This window comes from Mustela putorius, unplaced genomic scaffold (genome assembly GCF_011764305.1).
Source record: "Mustela putorius furo isolate JIRA1106 unplaced genomic scaffold, ASM1176430v1.1 tig00000695_pilon_pilon_pilon, whole genome shotgun sequence".
NCBI classification, from domain to species: Eukaryota; Metazoa; Chordata; class Mammalia; order Carnivora; family Mustelidae; genus Mustela; species Mustela putorius.
This window is the reverse complement of record NW_025421447.1, coordinates 3695510-3716859: the sequence shown is the minus strand read 5'-3', so window position 1 is coordinate 3716859 and position 21350 is coordinate 3695510. Positions and strand designations below refer to the sequence as shown.

General features: G+C 51.1%; 2 protein-coding genes across 4 annotated transcripts; one reads left to right on the top strand and one right to left on the bottom strand.

Annotated features, from left to right (window-relative positions):
- The first annotated feature begins 409 nt into the window (after window positions 1-409).
- On the top strand, window positions 410-1351 carry BOLA1 (bolA family member 1). The gene is made up of 2 exons (XM_004776829.3): window positions 410-538; window positions 868-1351. Exon 2 carries the CDS (start codon window positions 871-873, stop codon window positions 1282-1284), a length of 414 nt encoding a protein of 137 aa, XP_004776886.1. The 5' UTR covers window positions 410-538; window positions 868-870; the 3' UTR covers window positions 1285-1351.
- Window positions 1352-2252: 901 nt separating this feature from the next.
- On the bottom strand, window positions 2253-17047 carry SV2A (synaptic vesicle glycoprotein 2A). 3 transcript variants are annotated; one of them, XM_013048002.2, is made up of 14 exons: window positions 16318-16432; window positions 12773-12797; window positions 11852-12601; window positions 10403-10583; window positions 9437-9588; window positions 9190-9323; window positions 8483-8572; window positions 8126-8236; window positions 7854-7942; window positions 7375-7539; window positions 7056-7189; window positions 5268-5474; window positions 4520-4679; window positions 2253-4144 (listed from the first exon to the last, which is right to left on the bottom strand). In XM_013048002.2, the coding sequence occupies exons 3-14, from the start codon at window positions 12471-12473 to the stop codon at window positions 3961-3963; spliced, it is 2229 nt and encodes a 742-aa protein (XP_012903456.2). In that variant the 5' UTR covers window positions 12474-12601; window positions 12773-12797; window positions 16318-16432; the 3' UTR covers window positions 2253-3960. The 3 variants fall into 3 exon arrangements, with proteins under 3 accessions (XP_012903456.2, XP_004776884.2, XP_004776885.2); XM_004776827.3 differs by lacking the exon at window positions 16318-16432 and adding an exon at window positions 16912-17047 and having other exon boundaries at window positions 11852-12797; XM_004776828.3 differs by lacking the exon at window positions 12773-12797 and having other exon boundaries at window positions 16318-16413.
- Window positions 17048-21350: the final 4303 nt, after the last annotated feature.

Genomic DNA, 21350 nt, shown 5'->3' with positions numbered 1-21350 from the left:
CTCTGAAGTTTCTTCTGCGCCCCAGGTCTGGCTGACATGATTCCTTAGCACCCTGTTCTCCGTCCCATCATAGCACTTAGCACACAATATTGTAACTGCCCGCTTGCTTGTTCATCCTCAGTGCTATCAAAAATTCTCGAGGACCAGACCAGCTTTATTTCCCAGTCTTCAGGACTGGTCTGCGCACAGTAATTATGTGTCCAGTAAATGTAACAGATTCCATTTTCTTGTATGTAAAGTAAAGGAGTTCAGCTCGATGGCAATAAAATGTATCAAATAACAGCAGTCCCAACTGAGCAGGAATTCCCGGATTTTTTCCAACTCTGCTTCACAACCTAAGACCACGAGTCGCCAAAGCTCATAGACTACAATTCCCGTTAGCCCTCGGGGCATCACGTGGGGCCTGCGCCCATGCCTTTGCCGCGTAGCCAGGACTCCATTTCCCAGCGTGCCTCAGGACGCGACGACAGCATTTGTCCGAGAACTTCGGGAGTCGGGTCCCTGAGCCACAACTGCGGTAGCCAAGGCTGAGCGGAAGGTAGAAAGGGTCCAGCCTGGGGTTTAAAGGGGACACTGGCTCAACCGCAAACCCCGAGTTGCGCGTACCCGGTCTTTGCAACCCCTGCACTCCCTGCTAAATGGGCCTGCTAAATGTGCCTTGCACTTCCTGCTAAATGTGCCTGTTCGCGGGCCCTTTCCGATCCTTCGTAGGCCCTCTGCTGCTGGCCAAATTCCCCCACGTCACACAGAGGGGAGGGTTGGTGTCTGGAGTTGAGGCGGGCACCCTGCAGGAGCGGAGTGCGGATGTGGGCGGTTTGGGGTGGGAAGCCCTGACCCTCACTGCTCTGGGCCTTGTCTCTGCGGTAGCCGATGCTGAGTGGGCAGCTGCTCCGGCGCCTGTTCTCCATGGCTGGTCGCGTCTGTTTGTCCCGGAGCAGCGCAGGACTGGGGACTATCGGTCCCGTCGAGGCAGCCATTCGCACGAAGTTGGAGCAGGCCCTGAACCCCGAGGTGCTGGAGCTGCGTAACGAGAGCGGCGGCCATGCGGTCCCACCAGGCAGCGAGACGCATTTCCGCGTGGCGGTGGTGAGCTCTCGCTTTGAGGGACTGAGCCCCTTACAACGGCACCGGCTGGTCCATGCTGCCCTGTCTGAGGAGCTGGCTGGGCCAGTCCACGCACTGGCCATACAGGCACGGACCCCCGCCCAGTGGAAGGAAAACCCTCAACTGGACATGAGCCCCCCTTGCTTGGGTGGGAACAAGAAAACTCGGGGAACCCCTTGAGCCCCAGGAGAGGGAAGACCAGGATGCTAATGGTTTGTGAATAAACTACGGGCTTTCTTCCGGTCAATACAGTCTGGTGTTTGTAAGGGATAAGGATTCTTGGGCCCCATTCAGCCAGCATATATATATTCTCTGGAGATAGCAACTCATTTCAGATCAGAGCTTACCCAAGGAAAGAGTAGCCTCGGGTGATCGAGGAAGGGCTTCCCTGGGGGGAGTGACCTAATTGGATCTTTAAAGGAAAGTCTACTTAAACCGAAAAGGAGAGGAAAGATGTTACAAGTAGGGGGAAGAGCTCAAGCAAAGGCAGAGAAACTGAACGAGACAGTGACTTGCTTGGACAAGACAGGAGTTACAAATACATTTGAATTTCATACCAGGGAAATGTTTGCCTTTCTATCAGCCTGTCCATTTCCAAAAGGATTTGCCTTTTTTTCTCAGAAAAATCCTTACCAAAACAAAAACTAAAACACACTAAGGCAGTGCAAAGATGATATTACAAAAAATGGATATAGAAGGAGAAAACTTCATATATAGCCCTTTTCTTTAGGAGTCTTTTAAAGTTGTATTTCTGAGGGGAGCTGAAGTGATGTCCAGATAAACAACTTTAATGACCTCAATGTGGTAATAGACTCTAGATACTAAAGAAAAAGATGAACATAAATCTTGATCATTTTGAGCTATAGTTTAGACTGCATCTGGTTGGACAATAGGAAGTCAGAGTTTTGAGGAAGGGCATACCACAGAGCATTCTGGGGCAGAGTGACCTGGCAGTGATGTGTAAGTGAATTGGCATAGGAGATGAGAGGCACAGAGATCAACCAAGAGGGAAGGTGGGACCCTGACTTCAAGGTCAGCTGTAGGCATGGAAAGGATGGAGTTTTATTAGAGAGCTACCATTAAAAAAAAAAAAAAAAAAAAAAAAAATCAGAAAATGGCTTGATTAGAACACAGCACAGACATAGCCATTTGGGATTTTAAGGATTTATTTCCTTTTTATTTTTCATCGTAATTTTTCATTTCATTTTTCACATCAACAGAGTTGAGTTTAGGGGGGTTCTCCAGGAGAGCAGGAGAGATGGATGGGTCCCTTCAGAGGGCACAAGGGAGAAGGCTGCGTCCAGCAAATGAAGGGTAAGGAAAGGGGGTACACACTTGTACACTGGGCACTGGAGAAGGTGGTCCTTTGAGCACAGACACCAAAGAGTTAAACAGTCCCCACCTGGTTCAGTGTTACAAAATGGGGGGAGTGACCACAGCGTGGGGGCACCAGACGCAGCACGAGGAGGGTGAATTTGGATTTTCTTGTTGTTGTTTTCACTTTTTTCCTTTTAACTTTTTTTTTTTTTAACATTTTACAAACAGCTAAAAACTACAACACGTCACAGCTACAGTGGGGGGAGGAGGAGCAGGAGGGCACCAAAGAAAGCAGCCACACAGTGGGGTGAGACAGGGCAGCTTAACTTACTGGGGCTATCATGTAGAAAGGGTGAAATGGGGAAACCGAGGCTTCTGGTCCCACATTAGGAGGTCCCTGGCTTATTGCCCAACCTCTTCCCACTTCAGAGGAGTTGCTAGGAGGGCCCCTGCTTTCTGCCCCTGCCCCAGCTCCTTGTGCTTTTTGATCTGCTGGTTTGACCCCATGCCTGGTTTCTTTCCCTCCCCTGCTACCCTGCCTGTGAGGGGACAGGTTGGGGGTGGGAGGGCAGCTGTGCAGTCCCTGTCTGTGCTATTGTGGGTAGAGCCTCTCACTCCAGAGGCCTGTGCTTCTTGAGAGGAGGTGAGGAGATGGACCTCGTCAGGTGCCCTTGGTCCGGCTAGACTGCAGGACTCATCCTTGCCTGACCTGGGACTCCTCCCTCCTAGGCCTGGCCCAGAAACAAGATTAGGGGAGGGACTATGGGAGGCAGGTAGTGTGTGTATCCACAGAGATCACTCTTGGCTTATATCTTAGGACAGTGACACCCTGCCCCATGGCACATACATACACATACGTGAAGTGTTACACACACAATCACATACACACAGGCCTGCTGAGCTGCCTCAGAACTTAATATATAAATAAATAAGAATCAGCTAATTTCATAAAACTCAGGCTCCTTACTTATAGCCCAAATTAGGGGGTTGGGAGTGGAGGCCAGGGGGCTGAGGTTTATTGCTGCTCCCCCAGCATCTGACAGCTGTGAGAGGGCACCTGAGGCCCTTCCAACTCTGAGAAGTTCTTTTGGTCCATGGACTACACAGAGCCCCAGCCCCCCGCCAGCCCACAACCACATGCCCATGGTTTCACCAGGGCCTAGGTAGAGGGGATGAGGGGGAGGGCAGGAGGCCTGTTCTGGACCCCCTAGAGCCGGGAAGAGCTAGGACCCCTCACTAACACTGGGGGAGAAGGGGGAGCCCGAGCCTTCTCCTGTGCAAAGTCAACGGGGGGAGGGGGTAGGAGGTGGGGAGGAGAGCTGCATCCCCAAATGGGGATGAAAGAGCCTTCCCTGTAGTTCCTGCCCACGGGGTCACACACATGCACACGCGCACGCGTACACACAAACACACGGCTAAGACATGGAACACAGGGGAGTGGGGAGTGAGGCTGCTTGGGCCGGGATGGCAGGGCAGGGAGGGAGAAGGAGCCGTTGGCCTCACAGTGTGCCTGCCACCCTCGAAAGCCCGGCGGCCCTCTCACTGCAGCACCTGCCCCCGGGTCTCAGGCAACTTCAGGGCCAGAGAGCTCCCGAGGGCAAGCGCAGCCGAGGCAAAGAGGATGGGGGCAGCCTTGGTGATTCCCACAAAGGATGTGAAGATGCTGATCCCCAGCACGGCCGCCAGTTTACAGAGGGCGTTCAGGAAGCCGAAAGCTGTGGTCCTGCTCCAAGTCCCCAGGGCAGTCCGAAGAGGAGATAACGAAGAGGCACGGGAGGATTTGTGGGGGATGGGCAAGTAGGTGGGAGGGCAATGGAGAGATGGCAGGTGGTGTCCAAGAAGGAGAGGAAGGATGGAAGGAGAGGTGAGGCATGGACATCAGGGAATAGAGATTGGGAGGCAAGGTGAAAAGAAGACCAAAAAATTTGGTTAATAGCTAAGACTTCAAGGAGCAAATACTAAAGTTAACAGCCCTTAGAGGAGAAACTCCATGGGAATGTGCATTCTTCTAACCCTAAAGATGATCTCCCATTTAGCCCACTTCCTTATCCCACCTCCCCCAAAACCGGCGGCCCTGCCCCCACGACACTCTGACTACCTCTTGTCCGAGGGGTAGAGTTCAACGGTCAACACGTCCAGCGCGTTCCAGGATGCAATGCTGACCCCCCCAAAAAGGCAGAGCAGGGCGATCATGGCTGACTCGCTGTTCCCAAAAGACAGGAAGAAGCAGGAGACACAGGACATCACGCTGGAGCCAGCTGGAGCCAGGAAAGGAGGGAACATGAACCCAGCCACAGTGATGCCCATCCACGACCCACCCCATGCCATCAACCAGGCTTGAGGGTAGCCCAGGATGAGACTCTTCTTCCCCAAGGACTCAAAACGAAGGCTCCTCCCTCATCCCCAACCTCACTTATAATTCTCTTTCTACTAGTAACGTTGGTAACAACCATCTCTTCAATGACAGCTATAGGCCAGCGAGCCTGATCTTTACATGCATTGATCTAGTGCATCAGGCAAATACTGTCATCACCCCCATTTTGCAGACGAGACACCTGGGCTCAGAGAGGTGAAGTAACTTGCCCAAGGTAGGTGGCAGAGCTGAGATTCAAAACCCATAGCCTCCAAGCCTGCGTGCTCGCTATTCTGCCTACTCCTTTACCCCCCCAGAGAAGCTTCCACGCCAGGCCCCACCCCACCTCGCAGCCAAGACCTAAACAGAAGAGAGAACCTTCTCTGACTAAGCTTTTCCTTCAGAATCAGGGGAGAAGTGTGTTGACAGCCTCGCCCTGGGTCCCCGGCCCCCGAGTCAGTTCTGACACACCACCACCCACCAGCCCCCTTACCAAGCATCCGGAGCCTGCCAATCTTGTCCATAAGCAGGGCAGACACGATGTTCCCGGGAAGCACAGCCAGCGTCCCCAAGAAGCTGACAAAGTACACCATGTAGGCGCCTTCGCCGGTCCCTGTCACGTCCAGCGGGCAGCCCTCCTTGTTGTGCAGGAACGTACTGTTCACCAGACGGCTGTTCACAAACTTGTACTCAAACAGGTCTGGGGGCCAAGACCAAGGAAGGCAGGTGGTCAGTGAAATGTGATAAGGAGGCTCAAGGCAGGGCTCAGGGCGCTGCCTTTGTGGGGTTAGTGGGGCAGGGTGGAGGGGGTCGTGGGGGGCAGGGCTCTCAAACTTGCTCAGGGCATTCATTATAAAATATCAAATGAGAGCACCTTGGCAACCAGGATTGTTCCTATGGTGCAGGAAATGACCACAGTCTATGAAACGGAACAGTGGTACCGGCTGTTTCCAAGTTATCTCACTAATAATCTGCTTCTTAGTCATTCCTTTTGTCTGCCCTAGCTGACTTTAAGCAGTAGTGATGCTGTGGGTCTAGGAAAAATTCCTGAGCCAGATATTAAAAATCATTAGAAGTCCTTTCCATTATTTTTCCTTGCAAGGTGGGAAAAACTTACCCAGTACTCCATTAGAGGTGGGATCCTCAGTCTAGCTGACAAAGCAGCAGTTCATGTTTGAGAATCACTGTTTTAAAAACTGGACTAATGTGGGGTGGGGGGTCACTGAGTTAAGCAGCAGACCCTTGATTCCCACTCAGGTGGTGATTTCAGGATAGTGGGGTCGAGCCCTTCGTGATGCTCCCTGCTTAGCAGGAACTCTGCTTAAAGCTCTTTCTCTTTCCCTCTGCCCCTCCCCGCCCCACCCCTCAAATAAATGTTTAAAAACAAAACAAAAATAAATACAAAACAGGGCGCCTGGGTGGCTCAGTTGGTTAAGCAATTGCCCTCAGGTCAGATCATGATCCTGGAGTCCCAGGACCGAGTCCCACATCTGGATCCCTGCTCAGCAGGGAGTCTGCTTCTCCCTGTGCCCCTCCCCACCCATGCTCTTTCTCTCATTCTCTCTCTTTCAAATAAATAAATAAAATCTCTTTTTTGAAAAGATTTTATTTATTATTTATTTGACACACACAGAGAGATATCATAGGTAGGCAGAGAGGCAGGCAGAGAGAGAAGGGGGGAAGCAGGCTCCCTGCTGAGCAGACAGCCCAACATGGTGCTTGATCCCAGGACCCTGAGACCATGACCTGAGCCAAAGACAGAGGCTTTAACCCACTGAGCCACCCAGGTGCCCCCACAAATAAATAAATAAAATCTTTAAAAAAAAAAAAACAAAACACCAAAAAACAGGCACTTAAAAAAAAACACACACACAAAAAAACAGACTAATGCAATGATTTCCAAACTTTTACCCACCAAATATCCCTTTTATGATTTTTTTCCTGAAGACCCTGTTGGAATGAGTTTTGCCCTCTTCAAAAGTGCATTCATAACATCACACAGTTACTTGAATTCCAGCTCAAAGGCAAATAACTTTGATGTTTTTGCCAGGTAGTCTTAAAACAGAGAACGTTTACAACGTTTAATTACAGAGAATGTTCCATTTCCGTTCGATTTTTTGAATTCTTGGTAGTAGCTCACAGGCCTGCGTACCACCTTCCTGCAGGGCCTCACAGATCTCAGCTTGTGAACCCTGAGCTAAGGAATGAGCAAGGCTCCTTCTCCCCCCTTCAGGGTCCACCCAGACCTTTGGTCTGACAGCCACCGGCCACACCACCTTACCAGTGTTATAGAACACAGTGTTGATGAACGTGCAGTTGCGGAAGAATGTGTTGCTCGAAGTGACATCCTCGAAATAACACTCCTCAAACAAGGAATCCTCAAAGGACACTGACTTCAGACGCAGCCCGATGAACCTGGAAGGCCAGGATGATGAGACATACTTTCCCCTCATCCTCATACCCTCCTCCAAGACTCATTCCTTGGAAGTGAGGAGAAACCCCAGGTATTTACCCCCCAAACACCCTGTCTCCGAACTCCCAGGCTCATACAAGAGGTAGAAAGGACAGGGATGAAGTGACATGGAAAGCTCCCCATGTACTTGTCATTGAAGTACTGTCCCCCACGGTGGATCTGATTCTCCAGCGTGAAATTAAAGGTCACGTGCTCCACACGCTCCCCAGAGAACAACTTGGTCCGGGCTGCGTAGTCCACTGCCTGGAGATGGCGGATCATATCAGGAAACCAGACAGTCAGGCCGTAGTAGCTGGAAAGTCAAGGACGATGGAATCAGACAAGGCTCAGGATTAGGACCAAAGGGTCCAGAAATGAGGGGGGAGGGGGAGAGTCAGGACCTTGCTCACCTCTCCAGCCTCATCCCTCCCCCCTCCTCCCTTCACCAACTGCCCAGGGTCTGGGGGTATTTCACATTGGTCTACTCACCCACCGCACTCTTCTCTCCCCTGCATCTGCTCTTCCCTCGGCCTGGAACAGTCTCCCCACCCCACCCCCAGCCTGTCTAACTTCCATCTGGTCTTCAGGACTCTGATCCCCACCCACCGCCCCCACACACCCCCTCACCTGAATGACATGGTGAACCACACGCCCATCATCATCAGAGTGATGCGTCGATATTCGGGACCAAAACAGGAGAGGAAATTGCCCCAAACCTAGGTGGAACAGAAGAGTCAGACAGAGGCTGCACTAACTTCTAGTACCCCCAGGTCCCCCCTTCTCCAACTCAACCCCTTCCCTTCAGGTCACCCACCATCCCCACACACAGGCTCCAGCCCTGCCTTCACCGCCACCTCTCCCGCTCCCTTCTCTCTCTTCACGGAACCATCCCTCGTTACCTGCCCCCCCAGGCTCAGGGCCCGGACCCCCCAGCGCTGGTACCAAGTCCCCGTGTCTGACTGGATTTCGATCAACTCATCCTCCTGATGAATCGTCTTAATGTGGGTTACCTGGGGTCAAGAGAGGGGGTTAGCCATCATATAGTCTCTATTTCCCAACCCCATTCTGGAGCCTCGGTTTCTCCTCCGGGAGCAAAATGCAAGCAGGGGGCGGGGGACAGACGTACCACGATACCCCAAGAGATGACATCGAGGGAGGGTATGGGGTATGGTTGGAGAGGTCGGGGAAGGTAGAGAGGGGCTGGTGGGGCTGGGACCGGAGTGCTATGGAGGATCATGGGGAGGGCTGTGGCTTACAGAGAAGACTCGCTCAGGATGGCCCTTGGCTCGCATGTTGGTGTCATGAACCTGCTTCAGCACCATCCAGGCCTCATCATGCTTCCCGTTCTAGAGCCACAGACACAGTTCCCATATCTGGGTTAGCTCCTGCCTGAGCCAGGGCAACAGGCCCCCTCCCTGTGGCTTCTCTAGTCCCAAGATACAAAAAGACTCCCCCCCACTACCTCCAACCTCTGGGCACAGACATCACCTGCTCTGAATGAGGCCCAAGAAGGGATACGGCAAAATATAATTGGACTTGGGCCATAGCAGGGGGAGTCCCGGAGACAGATACAACTACAGGTCCTAGGGATCCATGGGGACAATAAAAGAGAACTGAAAACAAGGGAATTGATGGTCAGAGGAAGAGCAGCTTCCTAACCCTGCTGGACCAAGAGCTACTTGGAGAGGGAAGAAGTAGAGGATGGGAACGTCTCTTGAACTCTAAAGTCGGGACCAGGCCCACTGCCCACAACATCTTAAGCCACTCCTGGGTGAGGAGGTACCCTCGTTTCTCTGTGCACAGAGACCACCCCCTACAGAGATACAGCGCCAAACAAAGGAAGCAAGCCAAAGTCCCCAGAAGTATGGACCCTGCGAGGGTCCCCCAAACCAAACCTACCGTGAGTGCTTGAACACAGAACCCCCTGCCTCCCCTCCCCCAGGCCACCCCCCGCCCCACTCACCTCCAGGAAGAAGCGGGGGCTCTCCGGCTGTGTGGTCAGTGCGCCAATGGCAAACACGGAAGGGAAGGCGCAAACAAGGACAAACACCCTCCAGCTGTGGAACTGGTAAGCAGACCCCATCTGAAAGCTCCACCCTGGCAGGGACAAGTCAGCATCAGCAGAGAGGCCTGAGGCTGGGGGGGCTCCCACCACCAGGCACCCAGGCGAAGAGGGAGACCCTGGGGCACGTTCCCTGGGGGCTGCTCACCGTAGTGGGGGATGATGGCCCAGGCCATGGCAGCGGCATACACTCCACCAATCATCCAAAACATGCAGAGCCAGCTCAAATGCTCCCCACGTTTCTCCTGGGCCAGAAACTCCGAGAAATAGGAGAAGACAATGGGGATGGACCCTCCAATCCTGGAGGGCATCGCAAGAACTGAGCATTAGAAAACAGCCCGTTCCTGATCCCTTGCCCCAGCGCTCCGCATCCCTGAGCGCCTTTCATCTGCCACACCTTAGTAAAAAGATTTCTCCCACAGTGCCCTGCATACTCCCTCCCCAGGAGCCAGGAACACCCTTCCTGGGGACCCTGAGAGACAGGCAGGGAGGCCTCAGGGGCAGAGGAGGCGCAAAACGTTGAATCTTGAAGATGACTGCAGAGTTGCACGAGGGAAGATAATTATGGACAAGAGGGGAAATGCCCAGAGGAGAAAGATGGGAAAAGAGTCTGAGGGCAGGCCTGTGGGGAGCAGGCCAAGGACAAGAGCTTGTGGCCCGGGCAATGAACACATGCTGGTACCTCAGGGAGTGTGGGAGTGTGATGGGTCAAGGCTTCCAAGTTCTGGCCGCCGTGGGTGTTAGCAAGGTCTTTTGTCAAATGCAGGAAATATGTCAGTAAGAAAAGGGATGACTCAAGGGTTCGCAGGCACCCAGGGCTAAGGCTGAGACCCACCAGGCCTCTTCATGAAGCCAGTCTCAGAATGGAATTAGAGGGTGGGTGGCAGACTGAGGAGTGCACCAGACAAGGGCTGGTGTTCTGGACAGGCGGTAGATGGGTCCTGGACAGGGGGAAGAGGGCCTGAAGTTGGTAGGAGAAAGGAATTCATTCAACGCATACAGATTGGAGGGACATCTGGTATGCCGGCACTGTGTTGGGCTCTAGAAATACAACAGCGACCATGGACGGTCCTCCTTCAGGACTCCTCCAGGGGCTTAGGAAATGGCCACTCACCCAACCCCGGAAAGGAGGCGGCAGAAGAGGAAAGTGCCATAACCCTGGACGAAAGATGAGAAAAAGGCGAAGACGCTGTTGACCGAGAGCGAGATGAGCAGACACTGCCTCCGGCCCAGCCGATCAGCCAGACCTCCCCAGAGGAAGGCTCCCACCATCATGCCCAGGTAGACTATAAGGCCTGAAGGAGGGAAACAGAGGCAGTAGGGGTATGAGAGGACATGCTGCCTTTCTCGCACTTTGTGAGCATTAAGTGAGATAGAGCTGCAGCAGAATGGATTGAGGAGCTGGAGGACTTCTAGAATAGCTAAGTCTACCCAGAGATGAGAGCAAGTAAGAGAAGGTGAAATATGAGCGAAGATGGAAGGCCATCCCCGCAGGCCAGGGATTCAAAGGCAAGAAGGCAGACATGAGAGACCCAAGAATTCTTTCTTTCTCGCCCCACCCCCCCAACCCCTGCTCTCTCTTGCTTGCTCTCAGCTCTTGCTCTCTGTCTCTGTCTCTCTGTCCCTCTCTCTCTCTCTCTCACACACACACACACCATCCCCATCTCTGGCTTGCCTGGAAGGAGCAATGGATTGTCCCACTCTCCCAAACCCTCCTAGGGTCACCTCTCCCCTCCCAGCCTTGATGCCCTCAAAGCAGCAGGAGGGGTCTCTCATGTACCTGGGAAAGCAGCTCCATTCCTTCTGTCCCCCCCCCCCATGAAATCCCCCACACAGAACCTGTCTTTCACTCCTCCTAGCTCCAGGGCTTCTGGACCTAAAACTCTCCTGTTTCTTACTTCTTTCCTATATTCGGAGTTGGAGCTGATCTTAAAAATCATCTACTCCAAACTCTGCATTTTAGCCATGCTTCAGCCAAGCCCCAAGGAGTGGGGATCTGCCCAAGGTCTCATGGCAACTTGGGAGCAGGGCAAGAACGACAGATCCTTTGTGGGTGAGTCTGGGGAGTTTCCTCCCTCAGGGTTCACATCAGGAAGGGCCATTAGAGACCACTCACTGGCCCTTGAGCACTCCCAAGCCTGGCCAAGAGCAAGTATGACCCATCTTCTCTGGCTGAAGACAGGCCTAGGATTGTTCCCCTATCCTAGTCAGCCTAAACTGACTTCCCATCTAAACTAGGAAGTTTAGACACTGATTTGTTTCCCAGATCAGGGAAAGGCTCAAGTTGACAAAAGAGAAGTGTCCAAAGAAACATGGCCACCTCCTGGAGAACTAAGCAGACCACCACCCAAGCCCCAGCCCAGCACAAACGACCTCACTGTGACCCAGCCTCAAGAGTAGGGTGTGTGAGGGGAGAGTGTGCAGAGGAACTCCAAGCTCTCTGGGCACATCTTGGGACCAGGCTTCTAGGAGCCCAGTGGTAAGGACAGGGGTTCTCACGACCAGAGGTGTTTCTAGAGTTTGGGGCAGGACAGGGCTAGAGTGCCTCCCCAGTGTGTCTTACCTAGCATGCCTTTGTTGGAGTCTGACAGGCACATGTCTTTTTCAGCGCTGGGCAGCACAAAGCCCACCACAAAGACTTCGACACCATCAGCCATCAGTGCCAGGCCAAGCACGAAATAGAGTGTCCACTGGAAGCGGCCATGGCCACACTCCCGGAGGATGGCTTCATACTGCTGAGCTAGTTCTTCCCGTTCTTTCCGCCGTTGCGCCTCCCCCCGGCCGCCAGGGGGGCCCTCCCCGTCACCCAAGCCCCCCCTCCCTCCAGCCAGGGGAGCCCCATCTGCCATCCGCTCGCCTTTGCCCCCAGACTCTGCCCGGGGGATGCCCTGATACTCCCCCTCATAGATCTCATCATCCTCATCGTGGCCCTCAGTGGCATCACTGGACACACCACCTTCCTCCTCGTCCTGGGCCCCTTCCCCACGGTAATAGCCATCAGCAGGGGCAGGGAAGTCATCGTCATCGTCCTCCTCCTCAAAGCGGGAGTAGGATCTACGGGAATATTCATCCTGGACTCTGTCCAGGCCCTTCACCACCTTCTTGGCCGCATGCTTCTTGACTTCCTTGGCAATGTCTTTGGCCCCACGGATGAAAGCTGCCCGGTCTCTGAAGCCTTCTTCCATGATGTCTTTGGGAATACTTCACTATACCTCCTCCACTCCCTGCTCCTTATTCAGATTTTGTTCAAGGATTTGTGAAGTTAGAAAGCCTCCTTCCTCCAGGTACTTAGATGAAGTGTGTTCAAATATCTCTAGCCACGGAATGAGAAAATAGGAAGGGGAAATGAGGGTGAGGAGTGCTGGCCAATTCAGTTGGATACATGGGGAAGGGAGATGGGGAGCAGGGGAATAGGAAAGGAGAGGGGAGCCAGGTTGTGGGGGCTAAGACGAAGAGCCAGGATAACTCAGGAAAGTCCGCCTACTTTTCTTCTAGAAGCTTCGGGAGATCTAGAAAATATAAAAGGGGGGGGGGGAGGAGGTTGTGAAGCCTAAGATGGTAAAGAAGGCCAAGATAGAGCTCCCATCAACCAGAGCCCCTCTGGGGCCATGTATTACAGATGGTCTCCTTGCTTCAAGCCCACGCTCAGTAAAAAGGGGTGATTTCCTGGACCAACTGTGGACCGTTCAGTATAAGGTCCCTTACTTTGACCTTGGAGATCAGCCCTATGAGATTTCTCTAGAGTCAGGGTCACCTAGAGCCCTCCTCTTGATCCCCTGTCCCACATAAAGATCAGATTTCTTGCTTTACCACCAACCTGCAAAGAACAAAACAGGAAATATGGGAAACCAGAATTCTTTATTCTAATCCGCTCTGGCTTTCTAACTTGGTGCAGAGCTTGGAAAGAATGTGTATACGGACCAAGTCCTCCCAACTGTTGACTTCAGTCACCTGAAGTGAGGCTTCTGTGCTCCTCCCCTCAAGTTCTATGCTTGTAGGCCTCACAGGGAAGGGTCTTCTCAGTGGGTAAAAGATGGGTTCCAGAGTTGGAGAGACTTAGGTTTGACTTTTTGGCTTCAACACTTACTAGTTAAGTGACCTCAGGCATAACTCTGAACACCCAAGCCTCAGTTTCCTCTTCCTTAAGAAGGGGAAAGAAAGGACTAAATGACACAACATGTGGAAGTTCCTTAGGATAGTACCCAGCACATACAAAGTGATGAATAAATACTAGTCATTACTCCTTGCAATGATGATAATATGGTGGGATCCTCTCCACTCCATCACGAGACCCCAGGACAAAAGCCACCCTGAATGTTCATGGAGAAAGCTGGTTTGGGGCAAAGCACACGACAGTTATATGACCTCAGTTGAAATCCCAGCTCTGCCATTTACTTTACTGACTGCTTTTGGGAAAATTATTTAATTTCCCTCAACCTCAGTGTCCTTATATTTAAACTGGGGATAATTTTATTTTTCTGAGTCCACAAGAGAATTCAACCTCATAGGAGATATTCTACAAATATTAGTTTCCCTCCTTCCTACTAGACTTAAAAAAAAAAAAATGTGAAGGAAGCAGGAAGCAGCAAGGGAAAAACTGAAGGTTGTACTTGGAGGTTGTTGTCCGGTATCCTCCCAAAACAGAGTCCAAAGACCCCTCTGTGTTCAAGTTAATTCCAGCAGATGGGCCCACACTGTCTCTCTCCAGACAAACTAGGAAAGACTCAAAAAGGGGAGACCTGGAACCTGAGGTCATGGAGAAAAGGCAATGTCTGGCTGCTGCCACTTTCCCTCAGGACATCATCCATGGCTCCTTCCCTGGTGTGGGCAGGAATAGAAATGGCTGACCAGATCTATACTTTTCCAGCATGGGGGTCTAATGTCCATAGCTGTGACTCTTTTCTCCAGGGCCTCCCTTCCTAACCTCCCTTAATCCTTTCTGCTCCTCCTCCAGGAGTCAAGGAAAAAGGAGTCCACAAATACCGTACTGCGTAGGAGGCCAGGAGAGAATGAAGGGGGCCTTGGGCCTCCCCCCAAAAAAGACATCCTCCAGAGGGAAGCACAGGAGAAACCCCTTTCCTTCACAGAAAAAGAGGAAGCAGGATGAGATTCTGATCAGAGAACATTCCCCTAAAAATATCCTGCCTCCTGCTCCCACCCATCTAGGGCCTTCCTTAAATGTCACACATGCATACAGAAGCTTGGGTAGAAGGGGTAAGTCACACTATGTGGCTCAGAGAGAAGCACTGACAAGCAGGGCCTTAGCCCCTTGGGCCTGATGAGAGCAGTGGACCACAATGACCAAAACCAGTGACCCCTAGGTCACCTTCTTTTCTTTGTGATTCAAGTCCCCAACCATCCCCCATCCAAGAGAGGGAAATGTGGAGTCCCCTCACTGCATGTCCATTTGCTTTCATCTCCTTTGATTTCCATCTAGGATCTCCCGCAACCCCCAAACCCTGAAGGAGATAGATGGACCCATCAGGAGCCACATCCTGTGTTTGTCAACACTAGTTACCCCAGAGAAGGTATATGGAGGGTAGGTAGATAAGGCCCCAGAGCCACATCCGGATATGATGGCTCAACAGTCAGCTCCCCCAGGGCCAATGAGCCCAGGAGGTCAGAGGGAGAGAAAGAAGAAAAATTCTTCCAGTTGGTGAGGAAGTGGTGCTATTTTTAGCCCCCAAAGCAGCACAGGGTGGCTAAGCCTGTGGGAGAGAGACAGGACTTGAAGAGGTGGAGGTTATAGGAGACAAGATTCAGGGTTACACGTCCCTTTAAGGTTGGCTGGCTCCTCCTGACCGGAAAAAAATGGGCCCAGGAGATTTTACGCAGAACAGGGGAGGGGGGCTCCCGAGCAAAGGTTTCCCTTCTGGACGATAAGGAGAGGGTCCAGAAGCTCCCACCCCCCATCAAAATCCCTGACTTTGGGAGTCACCCGCATTCCCCAACCCTCCCTAGTCCAGGTGACAAGGTCATTAAGAAGCAGTCAGTTAAAACATCCACCAACCGGGGAGGCTGGGGGTAAGACAGGAGCGGGTGGGGGGGGGGGGGACAGGGCTGGAGCTCCCCTTCTTGTTACAGCTGGGTGACTGAGCCTCGGCTCCCACCCAAGATGCCCCAGGCTGCACCTCCCCTCCTTACATCCTATCCCAGGCTTAGGAAGATGGAGCATTCACAATTCGGAAGGGGAAAAAGATGAAGGCACAGCGGAGGAATACGGAGACGCTGGGCGGCAGGGAGAGACCTCCACAAGCACAGGCATAGAGACCGCCTCTACCGGCATTTGCAGCAATAGCCAACCCCCTAGCACCCCCCACCCCATCTCCCCTCTGCTCTGGCGTAAAAGAGGAGCCCCTAGAATTGACTGAACCTATTCTCTGAGTGCCTCCCACCCCCCACCACCACCCTTAGTCCTGCCTCTGGGCAAGTGCCCATCTCGCTCAACACCCCCCGCCCCCGCACTCGGGAGCAACGACCCAAAGCCCCCTCCATGCGCGCTTCAATCCCGGTGGTTTACCATCTTTCTACCCAGCATCTCCATTCTTCCTTTCTCTTCCCTCCCTCCTTCACCTGCCCTTCCTCCTCTGTCCCCACCTCCCCAACTCCAGGCAAGCCGACTGAGGCAGTGTCCATTCTCTGGCCCCAGCCAAGGTCACTTATGATTGCGGGGGGGTGGGGGGGCCGGAGGGTGTGCAAGGTGAGGAGGGCATTGGACTTTGAAGGAACGCTAGCCCACCTAACAAACCCCCCACCCCGTCCATATCTGAGAGGTAGTAGCGACTTGGCTAAGGTCGAGAAAAACACCCCTACTCCATATATGTATTCTGATCCTCACAGCCACTGAAATAAATATCCATTCAGACCACCACCAGCCCCCTCACCCCTAAAGTGGGGACGGTCAACCCCCCTCCCCACCCCACCCCCCACCCCCAGCAAAGCATCGGAGGATAAAATGGCTGCAAGGCAAAGCAAGGATGCTTCTGCCCCGGGTGGAGTGGAGGTAAGACACTGAGAGACGGGTCTCACCTGGCCGGGGCGCCCCGGGTAAGGGGAGTCCCGGGTGCGGGTGGGGGTCCCGGGCGCAGGGCTGGCGGCAGCGTCGACTGCTGCTCCGGGTACCAGGGGAAGCGGCAATGCAGACCTGCCCCCCCCATACACGCTCCGGCCCCGCCTCCGCCCGCCTCCTCCCCCCCCCACTCCCCCCCCCCGCGCCACTGAGCACCGGGAGAGACCATTGTTGGGGGGTGGGGAACGGCAGAAGAAAAAAGGAGGGGATGGCCTCAGGGCATCGGGGAGCAACGATGGAGGGGCTAAGGGGGTTGTCACAGACACAGCTAGAGAGGACACACAGCACTTCCCCAGCCCGCTCCTAATAAAAGATGAAAGGAACTAAGGAAGGAATAGTGATGTTAGGAAGACAAGTGGGCAGACAGAAAGGGAGGTGGGGAACAAGGCAGCCCCTTTCCCAGCGCCCCATTCCTAGTATGACACGACTCAGGAATTTCAGGGCTTCTCTCTGCCTCCAAAACACCTCCCTTCTTCCCCTTCTCCACTAATCCCAGCCATACCCTTTTCCCACGACCCTCTCCCCAGTCCGGAGTGCTCAGAATCCAAGTTTACCTGGCCGTTTTTGAGAAAGCAAGAATAGCAAGGTTTTTGATTCTGAACTGCCAGAGGTGAGACTCGTGGAGAGATCCCTGCCATCTTTTCCCAGACACAGAAGCAGCCCTCATTAGTTATTTCCGGCGCAGACGTCCCCGTCCTTCCTTCAGCTGGTGGCGGCAGAGGTGAGTAGGGGAAGAAGTTGAGGGCGATTTACAGGCCTAACCAACTAGACATTAACCCTTCTATTTATTTGCTCCAATGACTTCAGAAGGGACTCCTTTGACGCCCCATCCCATTCCTTTTACCACACGTGTACACACACACACACACACACGCACAGTTCTGCTCTGGGGGCAGGAGATCCAAGACATACCCCTTAGTGACCAACCCTGCTCCAGAAGCGAGGGGAGCCCTGTGGTGTGGGGATATGCATCCTGAATGTCTATTCTAAGAGGTGAGGGCTTAGGATATTCTGGACAGAGCACTGACCAGAGGCTCCCACCTGAGTTCTCACTTCGGTAAGCTGTGGGCTCTTGCTCAGGTTCTCTGCTTCTGGGAACCTCAGTTTCCTCATCTGGAAAATGGTGCGCTTGGCACCCTTTCCAATCTAGCAGTGTGTGATTCTACTTTACCAAACAAACATGGCAGTTTCAGAAGATGGGAATATGGTGGATGGAGAGGCCTAGCCGGCTGCGCCCTGAGAGAGCACTAGGAAGGATTTACAGTGTTGAATGTACCACTAACAAGAATGTCCATCTAAAAACAAGAAACCAGTTCAAAAGTCAGAGTGTTTATTTCAGATCAAAGAATTACAATCCAGGGTACATTGATTTCGGTTGAAACCCAGACAGTGTCCCAGTTACAGGAGGTGGACTCCAAGTTTTTATTGGGGGGAAAAGGAAGATTAGATAAGTTGCTTTTATTTTTTTTTTTTAAAGATCTTATTTATTTATTTATTTGTCAGAGAGAGAGAGCGAGAGCGCACAAGCCGGGGGAAGGACAGGCAGAGGGAGAAGCAGGTTCCCCACTGAGCGGGGACTTGATCCCATGATCCCAGGACCTCAGGATCATGACCTGAGCTGGAGGTAGAGGCTTAACTGGCTGAGCCACCCAGCGCCCCTGGACTTCAAAACTACATCTTGGAAGTACTTGATTGTGCCAGTGAAGTTTACAATCAACTGAAATATGAAGCATAATGTAGCAGTATTAATTTACCATGAGAAATTTTACTGTTGCTCAGACTCATATCCAGTAATTCTCTTCTTTAAATCAAATCAGAATCAGAATGTCAACATATAAATGCACAATGACATAATTGAACAGGAATATTTTTATCTTTAATGGCATCTGGCCATCCCCAGTAAGGAGTCGTGCCAATGGGTTCAGAAAACTCTTCTTGGCTACAATTCTCCACCCCCATCTCTGTTCTATGGGCAGCTTTGCCAATACTCCCGGACTACTCTAATTCTGTTGGCTAAAGCACTCTTTCCAGGATGGTATTTAGTAAGGCGGTGCCCGCCTGGGCCTCAGGGACTCTCCCTTTACTAGGCTTCCATCGCTGACCTCTCTTCAGCTTGATACATTCTTCATTTAAATATGTTAATATTTTCAATTAGGTTACAGCCAAATCTTGCTGGCAGAGAGCTGGTTCTTCTCTTTAAGGTGACTTTGCATACTCTCCACTTATCCATTACTTGCTAAAATAGAAATATTATAGTCATACAGAGAAAGATTGTATATATTTTCCAGTTCTCAGGAAAGATTTGATTATTTTTCCCAGGAACTACAGACCCATGCACCCCAAAAGCTACTCCTCCACTGTCTCTCCTTTGCTGGGTCCATTAACACAAGAGTTCCTAGTGGATAGGTCCTGGCCTCTTTCCCCCTTCAATTCCCCCTTCCCCATTCTCACTTGTCAGATCAGATAGTCCCATGACTTTAGTCACATCTATATGCTGATGATTCCCACATTTATCTCTCCGGTGCAGATATTTCTGCCAAGCCCAAATTCAAAATCTCCACCTGTAAAATCAATATCACTGCATGGATATCTCATTAGCATCTCAAATGTATTATCTGTAAACAAACTTCAGATTGAGGTCTTTCTCGACTCTTCACCAAGGTGCTCAGGCCAGAAACCTTGGAGTTATCCTTGTTTCCTTTCTATATCAAGTCTTGTTAGCCCCACTTCAAAATATATTCTAAAATCTGTCCCTTCCCTGCTGTCCCCTAGTCTAACTCACCACCATCTCTGTCCTTTGCCACAGCAGCCTCTTAACTGATTTCCCCACTTCTAGCCTTTCTCTGCTAAAACCCATTACTCACAGTGGTCAGGGTGATTCTCTAAAATCAAATCTAATCCAACAGATACTCTCCCAAGAGAAATGAGTGCCTATGTCCCGCAAAAAAAGACAGGCAAGGAAGTTTTCCTAGTGGCCTCATTCATCATATTCAAAAACTTCAAACATCTATCAGCCAAAGATTGGTTAAACGTAGATAAACAAACTGGTATATTCATATAGGGAATACTACATGACAAATTTTTTAGAGACTAAAATACTATAGGCAACAGGATAAAAAGATCTCACAAACAAAATATTGAGCAAAAGAAGTTAGACCAAAAGGAGTACATACTGTATGTTTCCATTTATACACTGTTCAAGGAAAAGCAAATTAATAGTAGAGGCTACCACCAGGAAGGGGAAACTGACCGTGGAGGGGCACAAGGGAACCCTCTGGGGGCTGGAAATGTACTAACATCTTGATCTAAAAGGTGGTTAAAGGGGTACTTACATATGTAAAAATTCACTTAAAACCAATGTGTTTTTCTGAATATGTTAACCTGCAATTTTTAGAGAAAGGTTTTTTTTTTAATTTTTAAAAAAGATTTTATTTATTTATTTGACAGAGATCACAAGTAGGCAGAGAGGCAGGCAGAGAAAGAGGTGGAAGCAGGCTCCTTGCTGAGCAGAGAACCCAATGCGGGGCTTGATCCCAGGACACTGGGATCATGACCTGAGCCGAAGGTAGAGGCTTTAACCCTCTGAGCCACCCAGGCGCCCTGAAAAAATTTTAATGAGATTTTACCACTCCCCTTTCTTTAAATCCTCCAATAGCTTCCTACTGTACTAAGAATTAAATCCAAACTCCTAATCATGGCCTCAAAGGCCTTGTAAGATCTGGCCCCCAGCTGCCTCTCCAACCCTCTTCCTCATATCTCTGCTTCAGCCTCACTGATCTCCCTGCTGTGCCACCAACATGCCCAGTGCAGACACAGCAGAGGACCCTGGCACTTGGGGGTCCTGCCGCTAAAATTCCCTTCTCCCAGATCTTTGTCGCATCATTCAGGTCTCCACTCAAAAGTCACCTCTTCAATTGGCCCTCTTAACTCCACAGTCACTATCTTATCACCCTGCTTTATTGTTTTTTCTTACAAGATATCCCTCTCTAAAATTATTATTTTTCTTTATTTACTTTTTAAAAGTTTTGTCTTCTCCTACGTAGATTGTTGGTTCTAAGGAAGCAAGGACCTCATCTGGCATATTTACTGGCTGACTATACCCCAGTATCCATCAAGTAAACATGTAATGAAAGAACATTCCAAATAAGTTAAAGACTATTACCTTTAGTGCCAGTGATAGGTGTTGAACTAATAGATGAAGAATTTGTTTGATGGGGTGCCTGGGTGGCTCAGTTAAGCGTCTGCCTTCAGCTCAGGTTACAATCCCAGTCCCCCCACATTGGGCTCCTTGCTCGCCAGGGAGCCTGCTTCTCTCTCTGCTTCTCCCTGCTACTCTGCCTGCTTGTGCTCTTGCTCTGATTAAAAAAAAAAAAAATTATATATATATATATATATAGATAGATAGATATAAAACCTTTGAAAAAAAAATCTGAAGGAATAGAAGTTAATTGCCTACTGAGAGTTGCCCCATTTTTAGTCTCTTTTCCACAACGGCTTGTATTAGGTGAGGGAAATAAGACTATGGCCCAGGAGGTGGTGAGTGGGTATGTGGTAATGATGGTTTACCTTGTTAGAGCCTGACATGGGCAATTTTCTGACCACTTAACATCGAAGAACTCACCCCACCTCCCCATTAACCCTATGAGATCATCACCATTTACAGGTGATGAGATTGAGGCCCTGAATGGCTAAGCAACTTGACCTTAATCACACAACTCAGAAGTGGCAAAACGAGGATCAGAACCCAGGCAATATTGACTCAGCGCCCTAATGCTTTCAGAAGGTACCCATCTAAAGCATACGGTTCAATGGGTTTTAACAAAAGTCTGCACCCATGTAAGCGCCCCCTTGATCAAGATAAAGAACTTTTCCTTTATCCCCCCAAAATACCCTCTGCAGTCCATATCCCCATCCCTGGGGATACTGTAGATTCATACAGTATCTAGGTGTCTGGCTTCGTTGTTCTGGGTCTTAGAGCTTCCCAGGGTTTTTA

What these genes read in the sequence shown, in the direction of transcription:
- BOLA1 (XM_004776829.3), top strand. Translation starts at nt 871, where the DNA reads ATGCTGAGTGGGCAGCTGCTCCGGCGCCTGTTCTCCATGGCTGGTCGC.
- SV2A (XM_004776827.3), bottom strand. Translation starts at nt 12,473, where the DNA reads ATGGAAGAAGGCTTCAGAGACCGGGCAGCTTTCATCCGTGGGGCCAAA. An exon ending in CGCCTCCTTTCCGGGGTTGG is followed by an intron (nt 9,589 to 10,402) that starts GTGAGTGGCCAT and finishes GATGCCCTCCAG; the next exon opens with GATTGGAGGGTCCATCCCCA. An exon ending in TGGCAGGCTCCGGATGCTTG is followed by an intron (nt 4,680 to 5,267) that starts GTAAGGGGGCTG and finishes TCCTGGCTCCAG; the next exon opens with CTGGCTCCAGCGTGATGTCC.